The sequence below is a fragment of the Mesoplodon bidens genome (genome assembly GCF_964165515.1).
Source record: "Mesoplodon bidens genome assembly, chromosome: 11".
NCBI lineage: Eukaryota > Metazoa > Chordata > Mammalia > Artiodactyla > Ziphiidae > Mesoplodon > Mesoplodon bidens.
In genome coordinates this window covers 48369217-48391615 of record NC_138167.1, presented here as the reverse complement: position 1 = coordinate 48391615, position 22399 = coordinate 48369217, and the positions used below count along the sequence as shown (strand labels likewise).

At 57.0% G+C, this 22399-nt stretch overlaps 1 protein-coding gene across 2 annotated transcripts in view; it reads right to left on the bottom strand.

The window, feature by feature from the left end:
- Positions 1-6709: 6709 nt before the first annotated feature.
- The window catches only part of COL2A1 (collagen type II alpha 1 chain), a gene marked incomplete at its 5' end in the record, with an annotated part of 31063 nt that continues 15373 nt past the window's right edge, over positions 6710-22399 (bottom strand). For both annotated transcript variants that reach the window (XM_081248959.1, XM_081248958.1), the window contains 36 exons: positions 6710-7145; positions 7590-7832; positions 8149-8336; positions 8808-9096; positions 9472-9579; positions 10035-10088; positions 10366-10473; positions 10615-10668; positions 10871-10978; positions 11123-11176; positions 11465-11572; positions 11779-11886; positions 12129-12290; positions 12955-13008; positions 13442-13495; positions 14118-14225; positions 14509-14562; positions 14898-14951; positions 15368-15421; positions 15728-15781; positions 16124-16231; positions 16433-16531; positions 16691-16735; positions 16976-17029; positions 17230-17283; positions 17556-17609; positions 17996-18049; positions 18441-18539; positions 18985-19038; positions 19190-19288; positions 19370-19423; positions 19822-19929; positions 20297-20350; positions 20516-20614; positions 20707-20751; positions 21075-21173. In XM_081248959.1, the coding sequence (XP_081105085.1) occupies positions 6999-7145; positions 7590-7832; positions 8149-8336; positions 8808-9096; positions 9472-9579; positions 10035-10088; positions 10366-10473; positions 10615-10668; positions 10871-10978; positions 11123-11176; positions 11465-11572; positions 11779-11886; positions 12129-12290; positions 12955-13008; positions 13442-13495; positions 14118-14225; positions 14509-14562; positions 14898-14951; positions 15368-15421; positions 15728-15781; positions 16124-16231; positions 16433-16531; positions 16691-16735; positions 16976-17029; positions 17230-17283; positions 17556-17609; positions 17996-18049; positions 18441-18539; positions 18985-19038; positions 19190-19288; positions 19370-19423; positions 19822-19929; positions 20297-20350; positions 20516-20614; positions 20707-20751; positions 21075-21173 (3342 nt within the window). In that variant the 3' untranslated portion in view covers positions 6710-6998. The remainder of the gene's footprint in view (positions 7146-7589; positions 7833-8148; positions 8337-8807; positions 9097-9471; positions 9580-10034; positions 10089-10365; positions 10474-10614; positions 10669-10870; positions 10979-11122; positions 11177-11464; positions 11573-11778; positions 11887-12128; positions 12291-12954; positions 13009-13441; positions 13496-14117; positions 14226-14508; positions 14563-14897; positions 14952-15367; positions 15422-15727; positions 15782-16123; positions 16232-16432; positions 16532-16690; positions 16736-16975; positions 17030-17229; positions 17284-17555; positions 17610-17995; positions 18050-18440; positions 18540-18984; positions 19039-19189; positions 19289-19369; positions 19424-19821; positions 19930-20296; positions 20351-20515; positions 20615-20706; positions 20752-21074; positions 21174-22399) is intronic.

Below are 22399 nucleotides of genomic sequence, written 5' to 3'. Positions count from 1 at the left end.
TTTTTATTTGGGTCTTCTCTCTTTTCTTCTTGGTGAGCCTGGCCAGAGGTTTGTCAATTTTGTTTACCCTTTCAAAGAACTGGCTCTTGGTTTTATTGATTTTTTAATTGTTTTTTTAATCTCTATTTTATTTATTTCCTCTCTGATCTTTATTATCTCCTTCGTCCTGCTAATTTTAGGGTTTTTTGTTCTTCTTTTTCTAATTCTTTTAGGTGGTGGGTTTGGTTGTTTATTTGAGATTTTTCTTGTTTCTTAAAGAAGGCCTATATCACTATGAACTTCTTTCTAAGAATTGATTTTGCTGTATTCCATAGATTTCATATGGTTGTGCTTTCATTGTCATTGACCTCAAGATATTTTTAAATTTCTTCTTTGATTTCATCGTTGACCTATTAGTTTTTTAGTAGCATGTTGTTTAGTCCATGTATTGTTTTTTTTCTCATTTCTTTTTCTTTGGTTGATTTCTAGTTTCATGCCATCATTGTCAGAAAAGATGCTTGAAATAATTTCTACCCTCTTAAATTTGTTGAGGCTTGTTGAGACTTGTGCCCTAGTATGTGGCCAATCCTAGAGAGTGTTCCATGTGCACTTGAAAAGAAGGTGTATTCTGCTTTTTTGGCTGTAATATCTTGAAAATATCAAGTATAACAGTTCTATTGTATCATTTAGGATCTCTGTTGCCTTATTGATCTTTTGTCTCAAAGATCTGTCCATTGATGTGAGTGGGGTGTTAAAATCTCCTACTACTATTGTATTCCATCAATTTCTCCCTTTATGTCTGTTAGTATTTGTTTTATGTATTTGGGTGCTCCTATATTGGGTGCATATATGTGGACAAATATAATATCCTCTTCTTGTGTTGATCCTTTTATCATTATATAGTATCCTTCTTTATCTTTCTTTATAGCCTTTGTTTTGAAGTCTATTTTGTCTAATATGAGTATTGCCACTCCTGCTTTCTTGTCATTTCCATTTGCATGAAATGTCTTTTTCCATCCCCTCACTTTCTTTTTTTTTTAAATAAAGTGTTTTTTTAAATTATTTTTATTTTTGGCTGTATTGGATCTTCGTTGCTGCACGCAGGCTTTACTCTGGTTGTGGCGAGCAGGGGCTACTCTTCTTTGCGGTGCATGGGCTTCTCATTGCAGTGGCTTCTCTTGTTGTGGAGCACGGGCTCTAGGCACACAGGCTTCAGTAGTTGTGGCACACAGGCTCAGTAGCTGTGGCTCGTGGGCTCTAGAGCACAGGCTCAGTAGTTGTGGTGCATGGGCTTAGTTGCTCCACAGCATATGGGATCTTCCCAGACCAGGGCTCGAACCTGTGTCCCCTGCATTGGCAGGTGGATTGTTAACCACTGTGCCACCAGGGAAGCCCCATCCCCTCACTTTCAATCTATGTGTGTCCTTTGCCCTAAAGTGGGTCTCTTGTAGGCAGCGTTTTGTAGGCTCTTGTCCTTTTTATCCAGTCTGCCACTCTGTGTCTTTTGATTGGAGCATTTAGTCCATTGACATTTAAGGTAATTACTGGTAGATATTTATTGCCATTTTAGACCTTGTTTTCCCATTGATTTTATATTTCTTCTTTGTCCCTTTCTTTTTTTGTTTCTCCTTTTGTGGTTTGATGACTTTTTTTGTAGTATGCTTGTGTTCTCTTCTTTTTGGTTTTTGTGAACCTATTTTATGTTTTTGATTTTTGGATACCCTGTTTTTGAAGTATATTAACCCCTTCCTATATCTACTTGCTTTAGACTGGTAGTCATACAGGCTTAAACACACTCTAGGAAAAAAAAAATCTACACTTTCTTACTGTCCTCTCCCACATTTTATGATTTGATGTCCTCTTTTACATCTTCACATTCATCCTTTTGCCGTTCATTGTCGTTATCATCACTTTCACAGAAATTTTTTGTTTTGTCTTGCTTTAAATCTGTGTACTAGCTTATTTAAGTGATTTCCTTTCCAATTGTGATTTTCTCTTCTCTGTAGATTCTTACTTCTTTTCTATTTAGAGAAGACCTTTCAATATTTCCTTTAGGATAGGTTTAGTATTGCTGTATTCTTTTAGTTTTTGCCTGTGTGAGAAGTTCTTTATCTCTTCTTCTATTCTAAATGATAATCTTGCCGGGTAGAGTATCCTAGGTTGCAGATTTTTCCCTTTCAGGACTTTGAATATGTCTTGCCACTCCTTTCTGGCCTGCAACGTTTCAGTAGAGAAATCAGCTGATAGCCTTATGGGGGTTACCTTGTAGTTAACTCTTTGTTTTTCTCTTGCTGCCTTTAGAATCCTCTCTTTAACTTTTGCCATTTTACTTATAATATGTCTTGGTGTAGGTCTGTTTGGGTTCATCTTGTTTGGGACCCTCTGTGCTTCCTGTAACTGGATGTCTGTTTCATTCTCTAGGTTTGGCAAGTTTTCAGCCATGGTTTCTTCAAATACGTTTTCAATTCCCTTTTCTCTTTCTTCTCCTTCTGGGATCCCTATTATGCATAGATTGGCATGCTTTATGTTATCCCATAAGTCTCTTATATTGCTTTCATTTTTTAAAATTTGGCTTTCTGTCTGCTGCTCTGATTGGGTGCTTTCCATTATTCTGTCTTCCAGATCACTTATTTGTTCCTCTGCGTTATTCATTCTGCTATTCATTGCCTTTAGCTCAGCTTTCCTCTTGGCGAATGAGTTCTCTAATTTTTCTTGGTTCCTTTTTTATAGTTTCTAGTTCCTTTTTACAGTAATCTGCATTTCTGTCAATAGCCCTTAATTCCTTCAGTATTTTCATTACCTCCTTTTTTTTTTTTTTTTTTTTTTTTGCGTTACGCGGGCCTCTCACTGTTGTGGCCTCTCCCGTTGCGGAGCACAGGCTCCGGACGCACAGGCTCAGCGGCCATGGCTCACGGGCCCAGCCGCTCCGCGGCATGTGGGATCTTCCCAGACCAGGGCACGAACCCGTGTCCCCTGCATTGGCAGGCGGACTCTCAACCACTGTGCCACCAGGGAAGCCCTATTACCTCCTTTTTGAACTCTGTGTCTGTTAGACTGAAGAGATCTGTTTCACTTGTTCTTTCAGGGGAATTCTCCTGATTTTTCAACTGGGAGCAGTTCCTCTGCTTCTTCATTTTACTTATATTTCTGTTGCTTTATGAGTTTAGGAGAAACAATTATCTACTGTGGTCTTGGAGGGCTATTTATATGGGGGAACATCCCTGTGTAGCCTGCTTGGGTTTAATATTTTTGGTGCGAGGGCTGTTTTTAGTATGGATGCCTGTCACATCTTTCCTTAGTGTATGCTGGCCATTATCCCCTTGATAGGAGGTGTGACTGGCGTTGTGGTGATCAGAGCCTGCACTAGATGTTGAGCGAGGCAGCCGCGCAGGGAGAGATTTCAGCCCTGCTTCCTAAGTTGCGTGGCCCCTGGGCTCAGCTGTGATTTCAGCCCCTCCTCTGCACGTGGGCAACCCGCTGGTGGCTTTCCTCCAGCCCAGGCAGGAGCCCACCCAGGCGGCGGCCCACTGAGGTGGTGACTTGGGTGCGTGCTCCCAGAGCCTGTAGAGGCTGCTATGGCATCTCCACCCCTCCCTTTCTACACTGCTTAATGGCGCTTCACTTTTATGGCGGGCTCAAGCTTCTGCAAACACCCCCAGTTGCAGCTGTACCACACTCCAACCCCTTCAGGCTGTCTCCGTGCAGCCAACAGCAGTCCTTTCCCCAGGTCTGTTCTCTAAACCCCGCGTTCCAGCACCCATACCAGCAGCTGCGCATCTCAGGCAGGGGTGCACAAAGCAATGGCATAGACCACCTGTGTACGTCTCTCTCTGTTCTGCCTGCCACAAACCAGTTGTGCTCTCCTCTGAGCCTCTGGAGCTCCCTTTCTGTCCTGGCTGATCTTCCCCCCAGTGAGGGGGCTTCCCAGGGTGCAGGAACCTCGCCACTCCTTCAGTTCCCTCCCAGGGGAGCAGGTCCCATCCCACTTCCTCTTTTTTTTTTTTTTTCTTTCATCCTGCCCGGTTACATGGAGATCCTTCTTGTCCTTTCAGGTGTTTGAGGTCTCCTGCCAGTGATCGGTAGGCATTCTGTGAGAAGTTTTCCATTTGTATTTTTTGATGTATTTGTGGGAGGAGGTGAGTTCCACATCCTTCTACTCCACCATCTTGACTGGAGTGCAGGAATATGTTTCTTGGAGATGAAGCTTCACCAGAGATCTTTCTCTGTAGCTTCTGGGTTGGCCTTTGCTGTGACCTCTTTCTTACTCTCAAAGTACTTACACCATGTCACCTGGTTGAAATCTCCATTTATTCATTTACTCGTTCCAAAAAAGTACTTATTGAGCACCTGCTATATGCTAAGGATTGCATTTTCTATGCGTTTTTGTCCAGAGTCATAGGTAGATGTTTCATATGCCATCATAAGCCTTTGATACTCACTGGGTCCCATATAGGCCACAATATACTTCCACCGTCTGTTCTGCAACACTAGTTACCCCAAAGCAGGATCCCTGAGACCGCTGGGTCAACTGTCCTTCTAGGGATTCTAGCCCCAAATGTGAAACAGTTATTAAAAGAATCAGCCTCGGGGCTTCCCTGGTGGTCCAGTGGTTGAGACTTTGCCTTCCAATGCAAGGGGTACGGGTTCGATCCCTGGTCAGGGAGCTAAGATCCCACATGCCTCAGGGCCAAAAAACCAAAACAGAAGCAATATTGTAACAAATTCAATAAGACTTTAAAAATGGTCCACATTAAAAAAAAAAAAAGAATCAGCCTGTTTGTAAAAGCTCTACATGAATCTAAGGGGTCCTAAGTATTTCTCTGGGCAAAATAATCCTTATTGTTTGCCTTTATAAGTAAGATTCTTCATCACCTCGAGATTCATTCTGTGCATTCTGTGTTTCTTCTCTTGTTTAGAAGGGGAAACTATTTCAGAAGTTGGTCTGTGATCTACCCAGGATCCAGGGTCTTGAGCAAGTCTTCACTGGAGCCAGACTCCTGGGTTCCACTCAGTGCAAAAAGCAAAAGCCCTTGGAGACGAGGAAGCTCAAGAAAGGAACAGTAGCCTGACTGAGGCCTACAGCTAGTAAGCCAGGTCTGTCCACTCCGTCCTGCTGGGGTCAGAATGTTATCTGAGAGGTTATTGTGCCTGGAGAGACCTTCTGCCTTTCCTGGGGCATCAGGGATCATGGGAATTAGTGGTGAGCCTCTGGCCCAGGTCGGGACAAGGGGGCAGTAATACTGTAGTGCAGCACTGTCACCCAGGGTGGTGCGTTTTGCTCTGACCACAGATGCAGGGCTTTCCGTCCCGCTCCTTCTCTTCCCTTCTGGTTCATTCATCAGTTACCTATGCAGCAGTTGCTATTATTTCTAGGTTTTACTGGGTACCCTGGAAATGGGTGGGCTATGAGGAATCAGCTTTATATCCTGATGCGAATGGGACTCCTCTTACCAGGGACTGAGCCGATGCTTACGATCTGAGCTGCTTTAGCTCTGACACCACTGTGGGCAGTGAAGTGAGCTAGGGAACGGGATAGGCGCTGAGTGTGGCCGACAGGTTGGAACCAAACTCCACTATTCAGCTCCGTATGTGGTCTGAGAGGCTTCCATAAGCGTCCGCATACCTCTCCCCCTTGCCCCCACTAGCTCTCTTGGCATGTGGAAGGGTTGTTTATTTTAAATTATGAGATAGCTCTTCTAATTGTGTGTTCTTTTTTTTTTTTTTTTTTTTTCTTTTTGTGGTACGCGGGCCTCTCACTGTTGTGGCCTCTCCCGTTGCGGAGCACAGGCTCCGGACGCGCAGGCCCAGCGGCCACGGCTCACGGGCCCAGCCGCTCCGCGGCATATGGGATCCTCCCAGACCGGGGCACGAACCCGTGTCCCCTGCATCGGCAGGCGGACTCTCAACCACTGCGCCACCAGGGAGGCCCTAATTGTGTGTTCTTATGTTTGCGTTTCACTCCTTTAGTTTGTCAGGAACTAGCCCCCTCTAGTGGAAAAGATGACCACTTCCTCATTTTTGCCCCACATAACACAAGTCTTTGGAAGGCAAGAAGGGGCCGGCTGTCCGTCCGTGTGTTGAGAAGACATCCATGGAAGCTTTAGGTGCCAGCGCAGCGTGAGGAACGGGGCCAGGAGAAAGGCATGAGGGGTGGGGTTGAGCACTAGCACTTCTCCTTGAACTGAGGTCTGAGGGAAAGAGAGAAATAGATTGTCTGACTGTGTGCACTTATCGCGGGCCTCTGTGGATTCCCTCCCCTGCCCTCCCCGCTGCACCGTGCACCCCCCTTCCCTCGGGGCGTCTCTGGTCTCTCCCGAGTGGCACGACGCAGGCCCCACCTCCCCGTCGGAGTTCAGAGCGCATCTTTTCTCTTGCACTAATCCGCCCGGAGGTGTGTCTGGGCTTATGCTCAGGAACAAGGCCACCCCCTCTCGTGTGCCTCCCTTCCCAAACCTTGGTCTCTGTTCCTAGTTCACCCCTGGGTTCCAGTTGGTGCCAAAGTTTGCGAAAGAGGATTCTGTCCTGCCCACAGACTCCAGGACTAATGAAAGATAAAGAACAAAGCACAAGCCAATATGTACTTTCCAATAATTTTTTTGTTTTTAATATCAATTGACATTTTAAAAAATACAGAGGTGTTTGACACAGAATAGCACCATTGTGTAGGACACACACAGTTCCTGCGCCCGGCACCTGAAGGGGGGGGGTTCTCTTGCCTGGGCTGGGGGGGCAGTCACTCAGGGGGCGTTTGACTCACACCAGTTAGTTTCCTGCCTCTGCCTTGACCCAAAGGTCTTACAGGAAGACAATAAATAAATAGAACACCGAGATTTTATTTTGCAGTCTGCCCAGTTCAGGTCTCTTAGAGAAGGGAGAAAAGTCCAAACTGTGAGAGGGTGGGATGAATGGACATCAGGTCAGGTCAGCCATTCAGTGCAGAGTCCTAGAGTGACTGGGATTGGAAAGTACTTGGGTCCTTTGGGTTTGCAATGGATGGTGTTGTTTCTGGGTTCGGGTTTTTACAAGAAGCAGACAGGCCCTATGTCCACACCGAATTCCTGCTCGGGCCCTCCTATGTCCATGGGTGCAATGTCAATGATGGGGAGGCGTGAGGTCTTCTGCGACCGGTACTCAATCATAGTCTTGCCCCACTTACCGGTGTGTTTCTAGGGGAGAAAGAGAGGAGAGTTGGTGGATGCCTTACAATCTGGTGCCAGCTGCCCTGGACCCCAAAACTGAACACAAAGCACAGAACACACCCGGGGGGCCTAGACCTCTCTTGGATTGGCCTCCACCTCGACTCCAGTCCTCAGCCTCCTCCCCCTGCCCTTCTCCTCCCCACTCCACAGTGACCCAGCCTGCGAGGGCAGAGGCCCACACATCGCATGAGTGTTCCTCCAAGTCACCGGACACGCTGAGCCAAGAGAGGGGAGGAGACAGAAGAGCACGCCCCTCTCCCTCACCTGTCGCTCTGCGTGTCGTCCCCAAGTAGCCCGTCACGCTCGTGCCCCTTTAGGACTAGGATGCCTGCTGTGGACCAGCCCTCTGCCTGCTGCAGCCCGGGGCCCCGGGCGGCTCATCTCTCTGGTGGCCCAGCCGGCCTGACTCACCGTGCAGCCATCCTTCAGAACAGTATACGTGAACCTGCTGTTGCCCTCAGCCCGGATCTCCACGTCGTTGGAGCCCTGGATGAGCAGGGCCTTCTTGAGGTTGCCAGCGGCTTCGTCCAGGTAGGCAATGCTGTTCTTGCAGTGGTAGGTGATGTTCTGGGAGCCCTCGGTGGACAGCAGGCGCAGGAAGGTCATCTGGACGTTGGCAGTGTTGGGAGCCAGGTTGTCATCTCCATAGCTGAACTGGGAGGGCAGAGAGCAGTGGCGTGAGGCCCGGGGGGACAGGGGCCTCCGACCGGGGTTCGCAGGAGCTGAAGGGGGCTGGGGGAGGGGTCACTAGGAAGACATGTCTGCTTCTGGGGAGTGGAGCAAGCCTCTCAAGGACTCTTCCTCCACCTCGAAGTGGGAAAAAATCCTCCTCCTCCTCTTTCCTTCTTCCCCTTAACTCTCCCCCCACCCCATCCAGTGAGAATGGGAGCAAGGCGCTAAAAACTGCCAGGGAGAAAGCAGGGGAGGATTCTGAGGCACCGTCCCTGGCCTAGAGCAAGCAGGGACTCACGTGGAAGCCACCGTTGATGGTTTCTCCAAACCAGATGTGTTTCTTGTCCTTGCTCTTGCTGTTCCACCAGTTCTTCTTGGGAACGCTGGCTGGGCTGGGGTAGACGCAGGTCTCGCCAGTGTCCATGTTGCAGAAAACCTTCATGGCGTCCAGGGTGCAGCCCTGGTTCGGGTCGATCCAGTAATCTCCTGCAGCGGAGAGGCAACACCCCATCGGGGCTCAGACAGGCACAGACACACGCTCCCGAGAGAGCCAGGCCTGCCTGGGGTGACAGAAAGGCCTACGGGGACACCAGGGGGAGAGGAGCAGGGTGTGAGGGCCACGTGCGGCCAAAGGGAGGGGAGAGGGAGGGATCCGGGCGAGGAGACCCGGATGGGAAGGTCCAGGGCTAAACGGGGGTGCAGGCAAAGGGACAGGAGCAGGGCCTGCCCAGTGGATGGAACTCTACCCTGAAGTCACTTCCACCATGTGGCCATGGCAGGACGGGACCAGGGCTGCAGTTTCTCTGCTGTGAAATGGGGGAGCCACCAGTGCCAGAGCCTTCCAGGCCCGACTCTGCCCGGCACTAAGAGATGCCTGCTCCCTCCTTCTGAAGGGGGCCATGCCCAGTGGGCTGACTTCCTATTCTCCGGGGCGGGGATCCTGCCCTCCAGGCTCACCGCTCTTCCACTCAGGGTGGCAGAGTTTCAGGTCCCGGCAGGTGCGAGCGGGGTTCTTGCGGGATCCCTCGGGGCTGCGGATGCTCTCGATCTGGTTATTGAGGGACTTGAGTGTGGCATCCACCTCGGCGTCGTGCTCTCTCAGGTTGCCGGCTGCCTCATCGGCCCGCATGTACTGCAGGGGGTCGGGGCCCTTCTCTCTCGGGCCTAGGCCAGCAAAGGCGGACATGTCAATGCCAGGGCCAGGGGGACCTGGAGGGCCAGGGGGTCCAGGATTTCCAGGAGGACCCTGCAGCAGGAAACAGAGAAATCAGCCAGGAATTACAGGGAGACGCCCCTCCTATGTCCATCCCCACCTGCTAGAATGTACGAGGATGTCTTCTTCCCAGTCCCATGACGTTGGGTGTGTGCATGTGTGTGTGTGTGTGTGTGTGTGTGTGTGTGTGCACAGCAGGCCAAGACCAAGAAAACCATAGGATGCTCCCTGTTGCTTCATTAGCCCCTCTCTTCTATGTCTCATGGACTCTGAACTTCCAGGGAGCTCCCAGGATAAAGGATGCTGTCGTATTAGCTGCAGGCTGATGCCCCCAAAGAAGCCCTTAGCATCAGAGAGCTCAAGCCTCCCGGTGCTGGAAACACCCCAGACAGCAGGAAGGACACTCACAGCAGGGCCAGTTTCGCCTGAACGTCCACGGGGCCCAGGAGGTCCAATGGGGCCGGGGATTCCATTAGCGCCATCTTTGCCAGAGGGACCGACGGGGCCAGGAGGACCCTGCAGGCCGGGAGGGAGAAAGGCAGTGAGAAGAGAGCCATCGACAAAGGGAAGGTCCGGGAGAAGCTGGGGCTGGTGAGGCGGCCGTCCTGGCAGCACTCATAGCTGCTCTCTTCCCAGGTTTTCCCATTTCTCAGTCATGGAACCCCGCGCTGGTCTCCGTGTGGCCAAGAACCGGCAGGACGGCTTCACGGCTCTCTCACTCCCTGCAGTCCTCTTTGTAAAATCCTATTCCCAGGGAGTCTGTCTGACAGCCGAGAGCTGCTCTCGTGTTCGTCCTGTGACCTCAGGTACTTCTCTGGCCACAGTGTCACCAAGCCAGTCCCACTTCTGCTGCTGAGTGAGGTACCTGAGCCCGAGGCTTCCCCAGAAGCAGCCACATCTCCCTCCTCACCAAACAGCTGACCAGCACCCTGGTCCCACCCCGGAGGAAGGGTTCGCTCCGTCTCACTTACTCTGGGGCCAGAAGGACCGGCAGGACCAGAAGTCCCTTGGTCTCCAGAAGGACCCTGTGCAGCAGGAAGAGGCAAAGGTCAGAGGTCAGCACAGACAGGGCCCCATCTTCCACGTCAGGAGGCCTTCTTGAATATGTATATATACTGGGAGCTGGGGGAGCGCATACACGTCCCGCCCCTGCGCCCCTTCCATGTGCTCCTCCCTCCAACCCTGAGGAGGCCCTGCACGTTTCTCAGGATGATCCCAAGTCGCCTTAGCAGCATGGGAAACTCAAGTGGGCTCTGTGAAGTGGGACGCCCTGGGGAACAAAGCGCAGCCTGCGGCACTCACAGGGGGGCCGGGCAGACCCTGCAGACCAGTGAAGCCACGGTGTCCCTTCAGTCCCCTCTCGCCAGCCTCTCCCGTCTCTCCTTTGTCACCTCGGGGGCCTTGAGGGCCCTGGGAACAAGACACAAAGACACAGGTTTGGTCAGCTCAGGCCAGTCTCTGCCAGCCTCACCCGAACCAAGGAGCCCCAGGTCCCTGCTGCCCCCTGAACCTGCCTGTCGGGGACCCAGCACAGGATGCTCAGATACTCACTGGCATTCCCCGGGCTCCAGCTGGTCCTGAGGGTCCCATGGGGCCTTGTGCACCCTGTGGGGAGAGTGGGGGCAGCGTCAGAGCACGGTCAGGACAGGGACGGCCCTCTTCTGCGTCTGCCCCCGGGCTGGGCACTGAGGCTGCTGCTCCACAGCCCAGCCCCAGGGACGCGCCCAGGGCCTGGGGTGGTGGAAAGCTCCCTACCCACGCAGCCACCCTCCTCCACCGTGGCTTTTACTGACTCGAAGATACTCACAGCTTCTCCTCGGTCTCCCTGCTTGCCGACTGGGCCGGCGGGGCCAGGAGAGCCAGGGGGCCCTGGGGCTCCGGGGGCACCCAAGGGACCGGTCTCACCACGATCACCCTGTCAGGAGAGAGGTCTCCGGCTCAGAGAGGAACGTTCCAGAAGAGGCAAGGAGAGACGTGATTCTGACCCCAGCCCTGCCAGGCCAATGGAATGTCCTCCCCACCCCACCATGCTCACCTTGAGTGAGACCCCAATACTCACCTTGACTCCAGCTGCACCGTCTCTGCCAGGGGGGCCGTCAGCACCAGGGCTTCCCTGCGCAAAGGGAAACAGACGCCATCAGAGCTGTCCACCATCCCCGCCTCTGCTTCCTGTCCTCTCTCAGGAGCCCAGGTTTGTGCCCTCCACCCAGCCTAAGTTTTCTCAGCCAGCTTCCTCCTGCCTCCCCACCATGGGCCCAGCTCTTAGTCTCCGTGCCCTCTCTCTCCCATCACCACCCTCCCATCACATCTGGGCGCTTGGGCTCGGCCCATCTGTCACCCCCTTCTCCAGGGCTCCCCTCTCCCTAGAACGGGCTACCCCACAGTGGATCCCACTGCACACCTCGCGTCCAGGTTCACCCGCAGGACCAGTCAGGCCAGGAGGACCCACGGGGCCAGGGGGACCTCGGTCTCCAGATGCTCCAGGAGCTCCCTGCTTGCCAGGCTCACCCTGGGGGACAGCGACGAGGAGGATGAGTGCGCGCTCCGAGGCCCCTCTGAGCCCTTCTGGGGAGAGCACTGACCGGGGGTCAGTTCAGATGGTACAGAGTGGTGGCAGCCTCGGGGTGGCCAGGACACCGAGAGCACCAGGTGAAGAGCCTCCACCTGAGCCAGGCTGGGCCCAGCTCGCCCGGAGGAAGGGGCGTCCCCACTCACCGATGGGCCGGGCAGGCCGGGGAATCCTCGCTCACCACGCTGCCCAGGCAGACCAACGATGCCCCTCTGACCAGCCAGACCCTGGGGACCTGGAGGACCGTCGGGACCCTGAGGGAGGAGGGGAGGGAGGTGAGAACTTGAGAAGTGACACGGAGCTGCCCCCTGCCCATCTGCGAGGTGGCCAGCTGCCCACTGCAGGGGTCAGGGCACTTCTCTCTGCAGCGCCCACCCCTCCCCGGCAGCCCCACAGTCCTGCTCCCCCCACTCTGGGCTCTGTGAGCCCACGTGCCCTTCACACTCCTGCTCCAGGGACCTTGGCCCTGGGCTCCCCAGCCTGGGGTGGGACTTACAGAAGGACCGTCATCTCCAGGCTCTCCCTTCTCGCCAGGGGGTCCGGAAGGACCTTGGAGGCCAGGGTCACCAGCTCGGCCAGGGGGGCCACTGTCTCCTCGAGCACCTTTGGGACCATCTTTTCCAGAAGGACCAGGGGGGCCGGGGGGTCCAGGGTTGCCCTAGAAGGAACAAATGCGGGACGTGAGAACTCATCTCACCCTTTGCCATCCTTCCAGGCTGCCAAAGCCACGGTGACCCTCTGGGGGCTTCCTCCACCCTAAGGGCAGCTTGATCCCCACCCCGGACTACCTCTTCCATCTTCTCTCCCCCATGAGCTCTGGCTTCAAGCCAGCCTGGCTTCTCCAGCCTCTGCACGCTTTCCTTTTTCTGATCTACCTGGACTCCCTTCTGCTTCCTTCCCTGTGGCCTCAGTCCCACCACCCGTCCTCAAGGAACAGCTCCAGCCTCGCCCCTGGCCGCTAAGCCTCTGTGCCTGCTCCCTCTGCCCTTGGTGGTGTTGGTGAGCTGGGGGACTTTCCCCAGGAGCAAGGTGCAGACATTCTTACAAAGCACAGTGTGCTCAAGAAGTGTGCGTCCACGATGAAAGCAACTGTACCAGCCCCGTCCTGCCCATGGAGCCAGAAGCGTGTGGCCAGCAAGAGGGCACACCACCCTGCTCCCAGCTGTCTACAAGGAGAGCAGGTCCCTATGGTCAGTTAACTACTGTTCCCAGGAGTGGGGATGGGCACAAAGACATGTGGGGGACTGGGCCAGACTCTTCGACCCTTGCCTGTGCCTCCCATGCCTGGAGTTAGGGAGGAAACAGCCGGGGGCAGCACTTACATTGGAACCTGGGGGTCCGACGCGGCCTGCAGCTCCGGGGAATCCGGTGGCCCCCTATGTGACGAGAGGAGGACCCTGAGTATCTCAGACCCTCAGGAGGCCCAAGAATCAAATTTGGGGGCGGGGGTCTCATAGGCTGGCGTGGAAAGGGGCGAGGGGCGCACGGCAGCAAGGGGAGAGCTAGAGAGGGAGAAAGGGCCCCCAGGTCTGGCCACTGCCTCGGGCAGCTGCAGCTTCTCAGCCTCCAGCCCCTGCAGGGGGAGCATGCGGCTGGGGCAGTCAGCGCTGTAGGGGCGCCCTCTCTCCCACCCGGCTGTGGGATGGGCTCTGTGTGGGAGGGGCTCGGGCTGAGAGGGAAGGAGACGGGGTGGTGTCTCTGGGGCCAGGCCTCCTTCCTGAGGCCTGGGGGGTGGGTGCGAGTGAAGCCACTGCCCCTACAGTGCCCTCCACCCGGCCCAGTGACAGTGGGAATGGGGGCTTTGCTCACCGGGGGGCCTTGAGCACCTCGGGCTCCTTTAGGACCAGTCACACCAGTAGGACCCTGGGGAGGAAGGAGGGAGATGGTGAGGCCCGGTCGCCCTGGGGGAGGGCTGTGGGCTTCTGGGCGCGGGTTCCTTCTGGGCCCCCGACCGACCGTGGACTCCCGAGAGCTAGGTCCTCAAAGACACAGCTTTGTCAGCACTAAAATCCCAGCCTGGAGAGGCTGTCACAGGTGGGCCTGCCACCCCGACCCATAGGAGACTCGTGTTCTAGGAGACCTCGGGGAGGGCAGGCCCATCAGGTGTCCTCAGAGCCAGTCCGAGGTCTCCCAGGAGACTGGCCGCTCTGCCCCGGGCCGTCTGTGCTCAGGGAGACCCAGCGGCTGGTACCCTGTGTCGGCCCCCAGCCACACACCCACACCCACACCCACACCCACGGCTCTGAAAGCCAGCTTAGCTCCTTGAACCTTTACCCCTGACCTGAGCACCAATTCCTCCTCCCTGCAGCCTCCCCCTCCTGTGGCTGCAGCAGCAGGCTCCGGGGTCTGCTGGGTGGAGGGCCCTAAACACAGGCGGGCATCCCCAGGCCTCCTAGCCACCTCTGCCTGCCCAGGCCCCTCTCCCAGCACCCAGCACCGCCTACCCTGTGGGATCGGTTGCCGGGGGGAGCTCAGTGTTACCCACCTGAGGCCCGGGAGCTCCAGAGGGGCCCTGAGGACCCGGGGCACCAGCGTCGCCTTTCTGGCCAGCCTCTCCTTGCTCGCCTTTGGCACCGGGCTGGCCGTCAGCACCCTGTCCCGGGAAGGAGGAGGCCAGTGAGTGCGGGCAAACACTCGAGGTTCCTCCAAAGGGGCCAGAGACTGTGCGAGTGTGTGCGTCCACCCTGGGCCTGGACACCGAGCCTCAGGTAGGACTGTCACGTAGGTGTGGAGATGTGGACGGAGAGGAGCCGTTTCCCTCTTCTTTAAATCCTGTCCCTCCCTCCCCCGCAGGCGGGATGGTGTCCTTGGGGAATGACTTGAGCTGGCCAGAGTGGAGGGCATGGGAGGGAGGGAGGGTGGACAGGGATACTCACAGGGGGACCGGCAAATCCAGCGGGCCCGGGGGGTCCAGTCTCTCCACGTTCACCCTGTGAGAGAAGAGGGCCGGGAGGGGTGAGGCTCAGCTGCCGGCCTGCTCTGTTCCCTCCTGTGAGCCCAGAGCCCGCTCTGGCCCAGCCCAGCCTACTGCACAGTAACCCTCAGAGAGGGGGTCGGGAAGCTCCGTCCTAAATAAAGGGACCCAGGTCAGAAAGCCTCTCGCGGTCAGAGGATCTGGGGACCCAACGGCCCTCCACCCTGATCACATCATGGGGGGACGTGTCTTCTCCCTTTCTCATCTCTCCTCCCACCCCCAGGCCCAGAGGGCAGGGTGGGAGCCATGCCCGGGGGGCCTGCAGGGCCAGGCTCAGGGGCAGATACTCACCGGGGCGCCGCGAGCACCAGCAGTTCCTGCAGGACCAGGAGGCCCAACTTCTCCCTAAAGTGGGCCGGCGGGTGGGGGGGCGGACAAAAGCCAAGGATGAGGAATGTGGGGTGAGAGGGGGTCCCTTCCAGAGCAAAGTGCATCCGGAGAGCCCTGACGGGAGGACAGGGTCTCTGGTCTCCCCTGCGACCCGCGGCATGTTCTCCCCTTGTTGCTTTGGCCATACCTGCACCTACTCGGGGCCTTTGCTGAAGACACCCATACCCCCATCCAACTGCTTCCCTCAGTGGTGCACACAGCCATGACTTTGCCTCTAAGAAGAGCCCCCGCCCTCCACTCCTTGCAGCCGCTGCAGGGCAGGAGGCCGACAGGCATCGAGCGAGGGGAAGAGAGAGCAGTCTTTGGCAGGAGATGAGAAGGAGATTTGATGGGGAGGCGAGGCAAAGCGAGGAAAGGGATCCACGACTCACCTTCTCACCATTGGCACCAGCCGGGCCAGGGGGGCCAATGGGGCCAGTCAGACCCTGGCGGGGGAGAAGGTGGAGTGAGGGGCAGGGAGAGGCAGCCAGGGACGCGGAGTCCAACAGGGAGCCTGGAGACGCCGCACCCAGCGGACCTTGGTGTACCGTCGTGTGGCCCCCAGAGCTCCCTCTCACCCTGGGGCCCCCACAAAATTTGACAGGGAAGTCCCTGTAGTTGCCCAGCCCACAAAACTGAGATAGGAGCAGAGACCACGCTCACACGCTGCCCCTCTGTCCCCTGAGTGCACGAGGTCTCCTGCATCCGTCCCCATCCCAACCCTAGGGAGCCTGCAACCAGCAACCACTTACTCGTCCACCGTCCTTCCCGGGGGCTCCCTCGGGGCCTTTCTCACCAACATCACCCTGTGGGATAGAGAAAAACGGGCCACCTCAGGAAGTCACTCCAAGATCCCCTTTGCCGGCTCAGTGCCCCCCGCCCCCAGTGGGGCTCCAGGCAGAGCTCAGAGCCTGGCCAAGAGGGCTTTGCTGCAGTCTCAGGGTGGGTGACGAGGAGTAACAGAAGTGAGACGGAGGGAAGTGTCAGGGCAGGATGTCGTGTCACTCAAGGTCAAACGGAGAGCCTGGGAGGGGTCTCCAAGTTCCTCAAGAGGGTAACGGGGACCCTCACCGCCAGGTGCCGTGGGGAGCGGGAGGGAGTGTGGGGAAGCCCAGCTGTGGCGGAGGCGCGCTCAGCCTGGTACTCACCCTGTCTCCCTTGGGCCCAGCGATGCCAGCTGCTCCTCTCTCACCGGGCATTCCCTGCAGACCTGGAGGGCCCTGAGCCCCAGGGGGGCCACCTGGGCCAGCTGCGCCCTGCGGTGGGAGAGGAATCAGTGGAGGGCAGCACTTCCCCTGGGCCCCCCAGGCCCCAAGCCCCCTTTCCTTCCCTTCCTCCTCTGCCCAGATCCCTTTCTGTCTCATCCTCCATCCCTCCCTCCTTCCATCTTCATCCCCCCTGAGCCCCCTCCCCTTCCAGCCCAGAGGACCCCCGCCAGCAGGACCCGCCTCACTCACTTTGGGACCATCAGTGCCAGGAGTGCCAGGGAGGCCGCGGGGCCCCTGGAGGCCCTGGGACCCGGGAGAGCCACGTTCCCCTGGGAAACCTCGTTCACCCTGTGGCAGAGACACCAAGGAGCAATCAGGCAAGAGAGACGGGGCGGAGGCCCAGAGAGAGAGGAGAGCCAGGATGGCTGTGCTGGGACGCGCGGCAGAACCACACGGGAAGGAGCAGGCCCAAGGAGGCCGCGCGGGAACAGCGGACGGGACACTCACCCTGGGGCCCACGAGGCCGGGAGCTCCAGCTTCACCAGGAACGCCCTGAAGAACAAAGAAGGATGTGTGAGAGAGCAGAGGCTTTTCTGCCCCAGATCCTTGGCTGAGCTGCCCTCCCGCCGGGGGCTGAGCTCAGACTGTCCTCTGTGGAGAGCTGGGCAGCAGGTCCTGGACATTCCCTGGCCTCATGGGGCTCCTTGTGCCCCCTCCTGCCCTTGCCTCCTGGGCATGAGAATAGGTCTTCCCACCTACACAGCCTACAGGTTCAAAGAGCCCCAAACTCACCTGGTCACCTGGTTTTCCACCTTCACCTGGGGGACCGGGCGGGCCAGGAAGTCCCTAGAAGCCAAGGTGACTTAGTTAGGAAAGGAGTGCGTTTGCTGCCGTGCCCTGCAGGGAGGCCAGCACGGTGCGAGAGCAGGTGTAGGGGAGGGGGTTCAGGGAAGACTCATCCCTGGGTCCCCCTCAAGGGGGCACTGCTGCTGCCCCAGAGTCCTGCGTGTGGATGGAGGCTGAACAGGACTGATCTAGCCACTTACCTGGAACCCAGATGGCCCCGGAGCACCCTGCTCGCCTCGTTCACCGGCAGGTCCCTGCAGAGGGAGACAAAAGCGAGCTGAGCCAGCCTCCAGAGAATCTGGGACCAAGCAAGGTGTGCGTGCCTCGCTGTCCTCCCACCAGTGACCCGCACCCCTGACAACCCCGATGGGGTCCGGGCTGCCTGCTGGGATGCCCTGCCTCAGCTCAGGCTGGGTCAGGTGTCCTGGATCAGCCCAGATCCACACCTGTCAGCTCCATTACTCCCCACCTCTACCCACAAAGCTCCTGCCCACGGGCCACCTGGAGAGGCTGGGCAGGTACTCACAGCAGGTCCAGGGGGGCCTGCAGCTCCTGTCTCACCATCTTTGCCAGGGAGACCCTAGAGGGGAGAGAGAGGGGTGATGTAATGATATACTTCTTCAGTTCTACAGACCCCAGGACCAGGCAGGTGTACTATGTGGCCCAGAGTTTCTAGAAGATCCCCCGCCTGAACTCCATTTCCACACCTTCCCTTCCTGTCCTTCCCCGGCCCCCTTCTTTCCCTCAGTCCTTCTCAGCGTGGGAGCCTCCTCCATCTCTCTGGGCTGCTGTCAGCGACCAGAAGTCTCCCCGTGCGGACTCCCAGAGCAGGGCCCAGAGCAGCATGGGCTCAGCCGCAGGAATCCACACTGCCAACTAGGGGTCCCAGAAGCACGCCATAGGGGCGCTCTCTCCTTACAGGGGTCCAGCAAACGCTAAGGCATGGGCAGTGGGGAGGGTACTTACTCTCAGACCGGGAGCACCAGGCAGTCCTTTCTCACCAGCTTTGCCAGGCTCACCCTGGAAGCAAGAGTACGGGGCCATCAGGTGGAGGGCTCTGGTGGGAGCGGGGGTACAGCCAGCTTGGGAGATTGGGGCTTGGGGCCACTGCCTCGTGGACAGCAAAGGCCAAAGCCAAGTGTCAGCACCTCTCGTGCTCCGAGGTGTGAACTGATAGCGCTGCCCCATGGACCAACGTCACGGCTGAGATGCCCCAAGGGCCCTACAGAGCCCTGGGCTTCCCCTGACCACATCCACTCCTACGGGGCGTGGAGGTCCCACTGCCCAGGGCACCGCGGATCCTGCTCATCATGGCCCTTGGGATAACTCTGTTCAGGGCCAGCCCTTTCCCCAGGGGCGGGAAGGTGGTGGCACCATACGCAAGGAAAGGGAAGGGCAGGTGATTACGTACATTGGCACCTTTGGGGCCAGGGAAACCCATGACACCAGGCTGCCCACGAGTCCCCTGAGGACCTGGAGGTCCAGGGCGACCATCTTCACCAGGGGCTCCCTGAAAGAGAGGACACCATTCTCAGAACACGGACACTCGACCACATTCCTCCATCCAGTATCTACTAAGTGCCTACTGTGTAGCAGGCTCAGGGCTGGGCACTGGCCAGACAGCACGTGGGATGGACCAAGTTCACAAACAGCAGCCCACATCACACACAGGCCCCATCGGCGACAAGGCACGCCTTCACTCATAATGTTTGTCCGTGAAAATGCACACCGCGCTTTGTCTTCCTCCAACAGAAGGCCCAAATGCACAAGGGGGTGGCATTTTCAGAACTCACAGCCACTGCACAGGCCACACCTGGCCCTAGTACCTACCATCTGTCCCCCACCCCAATTCTCAAAATTCACGGGCTGCCCCTACCCAACTCCTGTCTCTTTTCCCATCTGCCTCCCCAAGGATTTCCCCAACCCCTCCCAACGACCCCAGATGATGGACTTACAGAAGGACCAACTTTGCCTTGAGGACCAGCATCACCAGGGCGACCAGTGAGACCCTTTGTGTAGGAGAGAGAAGAGGATGGGTGTCAGGGCAGCCCCAGGACCGCCCAAACCTGGCAGCACAGGGGCGGAGGGACCAGGTGGGGCGGGGCATGGGGGTTCTGCTCAAAGTCAGAAGCCGAGGACAAAAGCAGCTCTGCTCCTTACCCGGGCTCCAGGGAGGCCAGGTTCTCCAGGACGGCCAGGGTCACCATTGGCTCCCTTGGGACCAGCAAGGCCACTGGGCCCTCGCTCTCCAGGGGCTCCCTACACAAGAGGAGGCAGGGGCTCAGCAGAAAGCCATTTGACCAGTGATGTGGGGACCCCAGCCCCTGTGCCCCGACTCACCTTGGGACCTGCCAGACCATCCTGACCTGGGAACCCACGGTTGCCAGGAGCACCCTAGGGAGAAGTAGAGAGGAGAGGCTGTGAGATAGGGTGGCCCCTGACCCAACCGCGGCTGCAGAGAGCCTCGCCAGACCCCAGGGGGTCCATCCCACGAACCCGCCAACCATAATTTCTGTGGCGCAGTAGCTACAACCTGCAAGATTCTGAGAGATTAACTTCTTGGGCCTGTCCCCACCTTTCTGGGAAGGAGCTGCAACTATTTCATGCCATCCCGGGGGTTGGGGAGAGACACAAAGAAGGAGAAGGTTCCCTATCCCCGTGGTGGTGGGTGGAGAAAAAAGAAGTAGGACGTCTAGGAGGCCACAGACTCAGCAAAGACCCAGAGCCACAGGGACCGGACTTGCATCTCTAGGTCACACCCCAATGAGCGTGGGGACTCCTGGCCCACTTACTCTTTCTCCAGGGGGACCAGCGGGCCCAACACCACCAGGCTCTCCACGGGCCCCTCTTTTGCCTTCTTCACCAGCAGGACCAGGGGCTCCTTGGGGACCAGCAGGGCCCTGAGAACCAGCACAAAAGAGAAACAGGGTGAGTCTTCGCCAGGCCCTGGGGCGAGCACCGGCCTGGTGTGTGGAGGAAGTGGCTGTGACTATCGTTTCAGGGCTGGGGGACCTGGGGAAGTGAGGCCACAAAGGATCAGCATGGGGGAGAGCAGAGCGCCCCAGGGGGAAGAGAGAGAGTATAAAGTTCAAACTGGTCAAGCTGGTCAGGCCAACGACGGGAGCTGAAGCTGCAACAGCTTCTCAACCTAACAGCTTCTCAACCTTGTCATATCTCGTCTCCGACATGGCCTGAGACGACCCGGATTAGGGGACAGAGCTCCTGCAGAGGTGGGCAGTGGGCCAGGCGTGGTGGCCAGATACTCACCGGTTCTCCCTTGGGGCCTTGTTCGCCTTTGAAGCCAGCAATACCAGGCTCACCCTTAACAAAGGAGAAAGGCAGGTTCTCACACTTGGTTCTCTCCAGGGCCCTGTCCCTGCATCCCGAAACCCTTAAAGGTGCCCCACCAAAGGACATGGTGTGAGCGCAGGAAGGAGGGGTGGCGGGTTTGACTCTGGGGCGCTTGGGGCTCATCCTGGATCTTACCGTTTGACCTTTCGGGCCCAGAGGACCAGTTGCACCTTGAGGGCCGGGTGGACCACGGGGCCCAGGGAAGCCGGGAGCACCAGCAATGCCAGGGGCACCCTATCAGCATGAGCAGAGAGAGAGGCATCAGGAGAGGGGGCAAGGAGGGACTGACCCCCCCGGGAGGTGCCAAGTCCCAGGGCAGCACTCACAGCAGATCCTTTAGCTCCAGGAATTCCATCCGATCCAGGGTTACCCTGAAAAAGGAGGCTGTCATTATAAAATAAGCAGCGAAGAATAAACCCCAGCCATCTCCTAGCCCTCCAGGCCCCAGGTCCAGGGGCTGCAGCAGCAGCTGCTGTCCATTCCAGGCATGGCCCTGCTGGACATTTCAGGGGGAGGATGGGCGATGGAGGGAGACATGTCTATAGAGATGGGCGGGGGGTGGTGGGGGGCAGGCATTCAGCCAGAATGAAGGTTTCATGATTGAGACGCCACTTCCCTCATAGCTAAGCACAGAGTCAAGTGTGCCAAGGCCTCAGACCCCAGACCCTTCAGGCAAAAGAGGAGCTAGACTTACAGAGGCACCAGCCGGCCCGGGGGACCCAGGAGTACCAGATTCACCGCGAGGACCTTGGGCACCTTCAGGACCTCGAGCACCGGTGGGGCCAGCTTCACCCTGGGAAGAGACAGGGAGGGATGGAGTGAGGGCAAGTCAGGGGGACAGAGACCTCGTGGGCCAGCAACAGTTCAGGGCAAGCTGTACACACACACCAAAGAGCTGAGTCCTGCTCCAGAGCACCTGGGTTCCCACATGGGCTGCCTGGCTGAGCTCACTGCCCTAATGACTTCCTACCCCACCCACTCCACTCTCCGTCTGCCCCCTATACGGTGACCACCAGTAGCAAGCACACAGTTTCATGCCACAGCCTGGGCATCGTGCTCGTCCCGTCAGCGCCGTTCAGAAGAGCCCAAGCTGGGGCCCCTGCCGGCCCGGTGTCGTGGGGATGATGGACAGATGGCCGAGATGGACAGGCACCTCTACCTCCCCTTTCCTACCTATTTTCTCTTTTATTGAGGCTCTCAAACAGCTCAGCTCGGGGCACCACTTGGCTTGTATCTATCTGGCTGATGTGTGACCCAGGCTCTGGGCCAAGCCTGTTTGAAGGGAGCCAGAAAGCCAGGGCAGAAGCAAGCTGGGTCCAGCACCCCAACACTACTTTTCCCAAAATGGCCGCTGCTTTTACTTTCATTTTTTTCCTGAAAGTTACAACTGGCTGCGATCTAGGCTCTCTGGACAGCGGAGTCCCTGGGGAGGGCGGATGACCTGGAGGGAGGGCAGAGCCTCCTCAGGTTTCTTCTCAGAACATTCTTGCTTTACTTCTGTAATTATTATTTTCTAAAGGTCAGGCCCCCTCACCTTCCGCTGTCCCTCCTCACAATGGGTCTCCTTCACCCGGCTCCTGGGGCCTCAGACACTGTCTGGTTGCCATGGAAACCCCCAGGAGGGAAAAAGCAACCTGATGCCAGTGACCGCATGGAGGCTCCTTATTCATCTCCTGGCGGGCACCAGGAGAGAATTCCCAGGGACACACGCGCATTGGAATCCCTCCTGGGCCACAGGGGCCTTTCCCTGAACTGGCTGGCCTCCCACTGGCCTCTGTTAATCCTTGGAAGAACTCTATTAACACGGCTTAGGAGAGCCAAGGCCCCCACATGAGGCAGCGGCGAGAGGGAAGCGTGGAACCATCTCTGAGCCCATTTTCCCTCCAGCTCTCTTCCGGGTCCAAGTCGGCTGAGCTTTGCCGTCTTCCCTTTGGTTCCCGGTCTTCTGCTCCCTCCCAGGTCTCAGGTGTCTCCCCACCTCTTTCTGCCTCGCCCCACTCTGAAGCTGTAACTGTATCT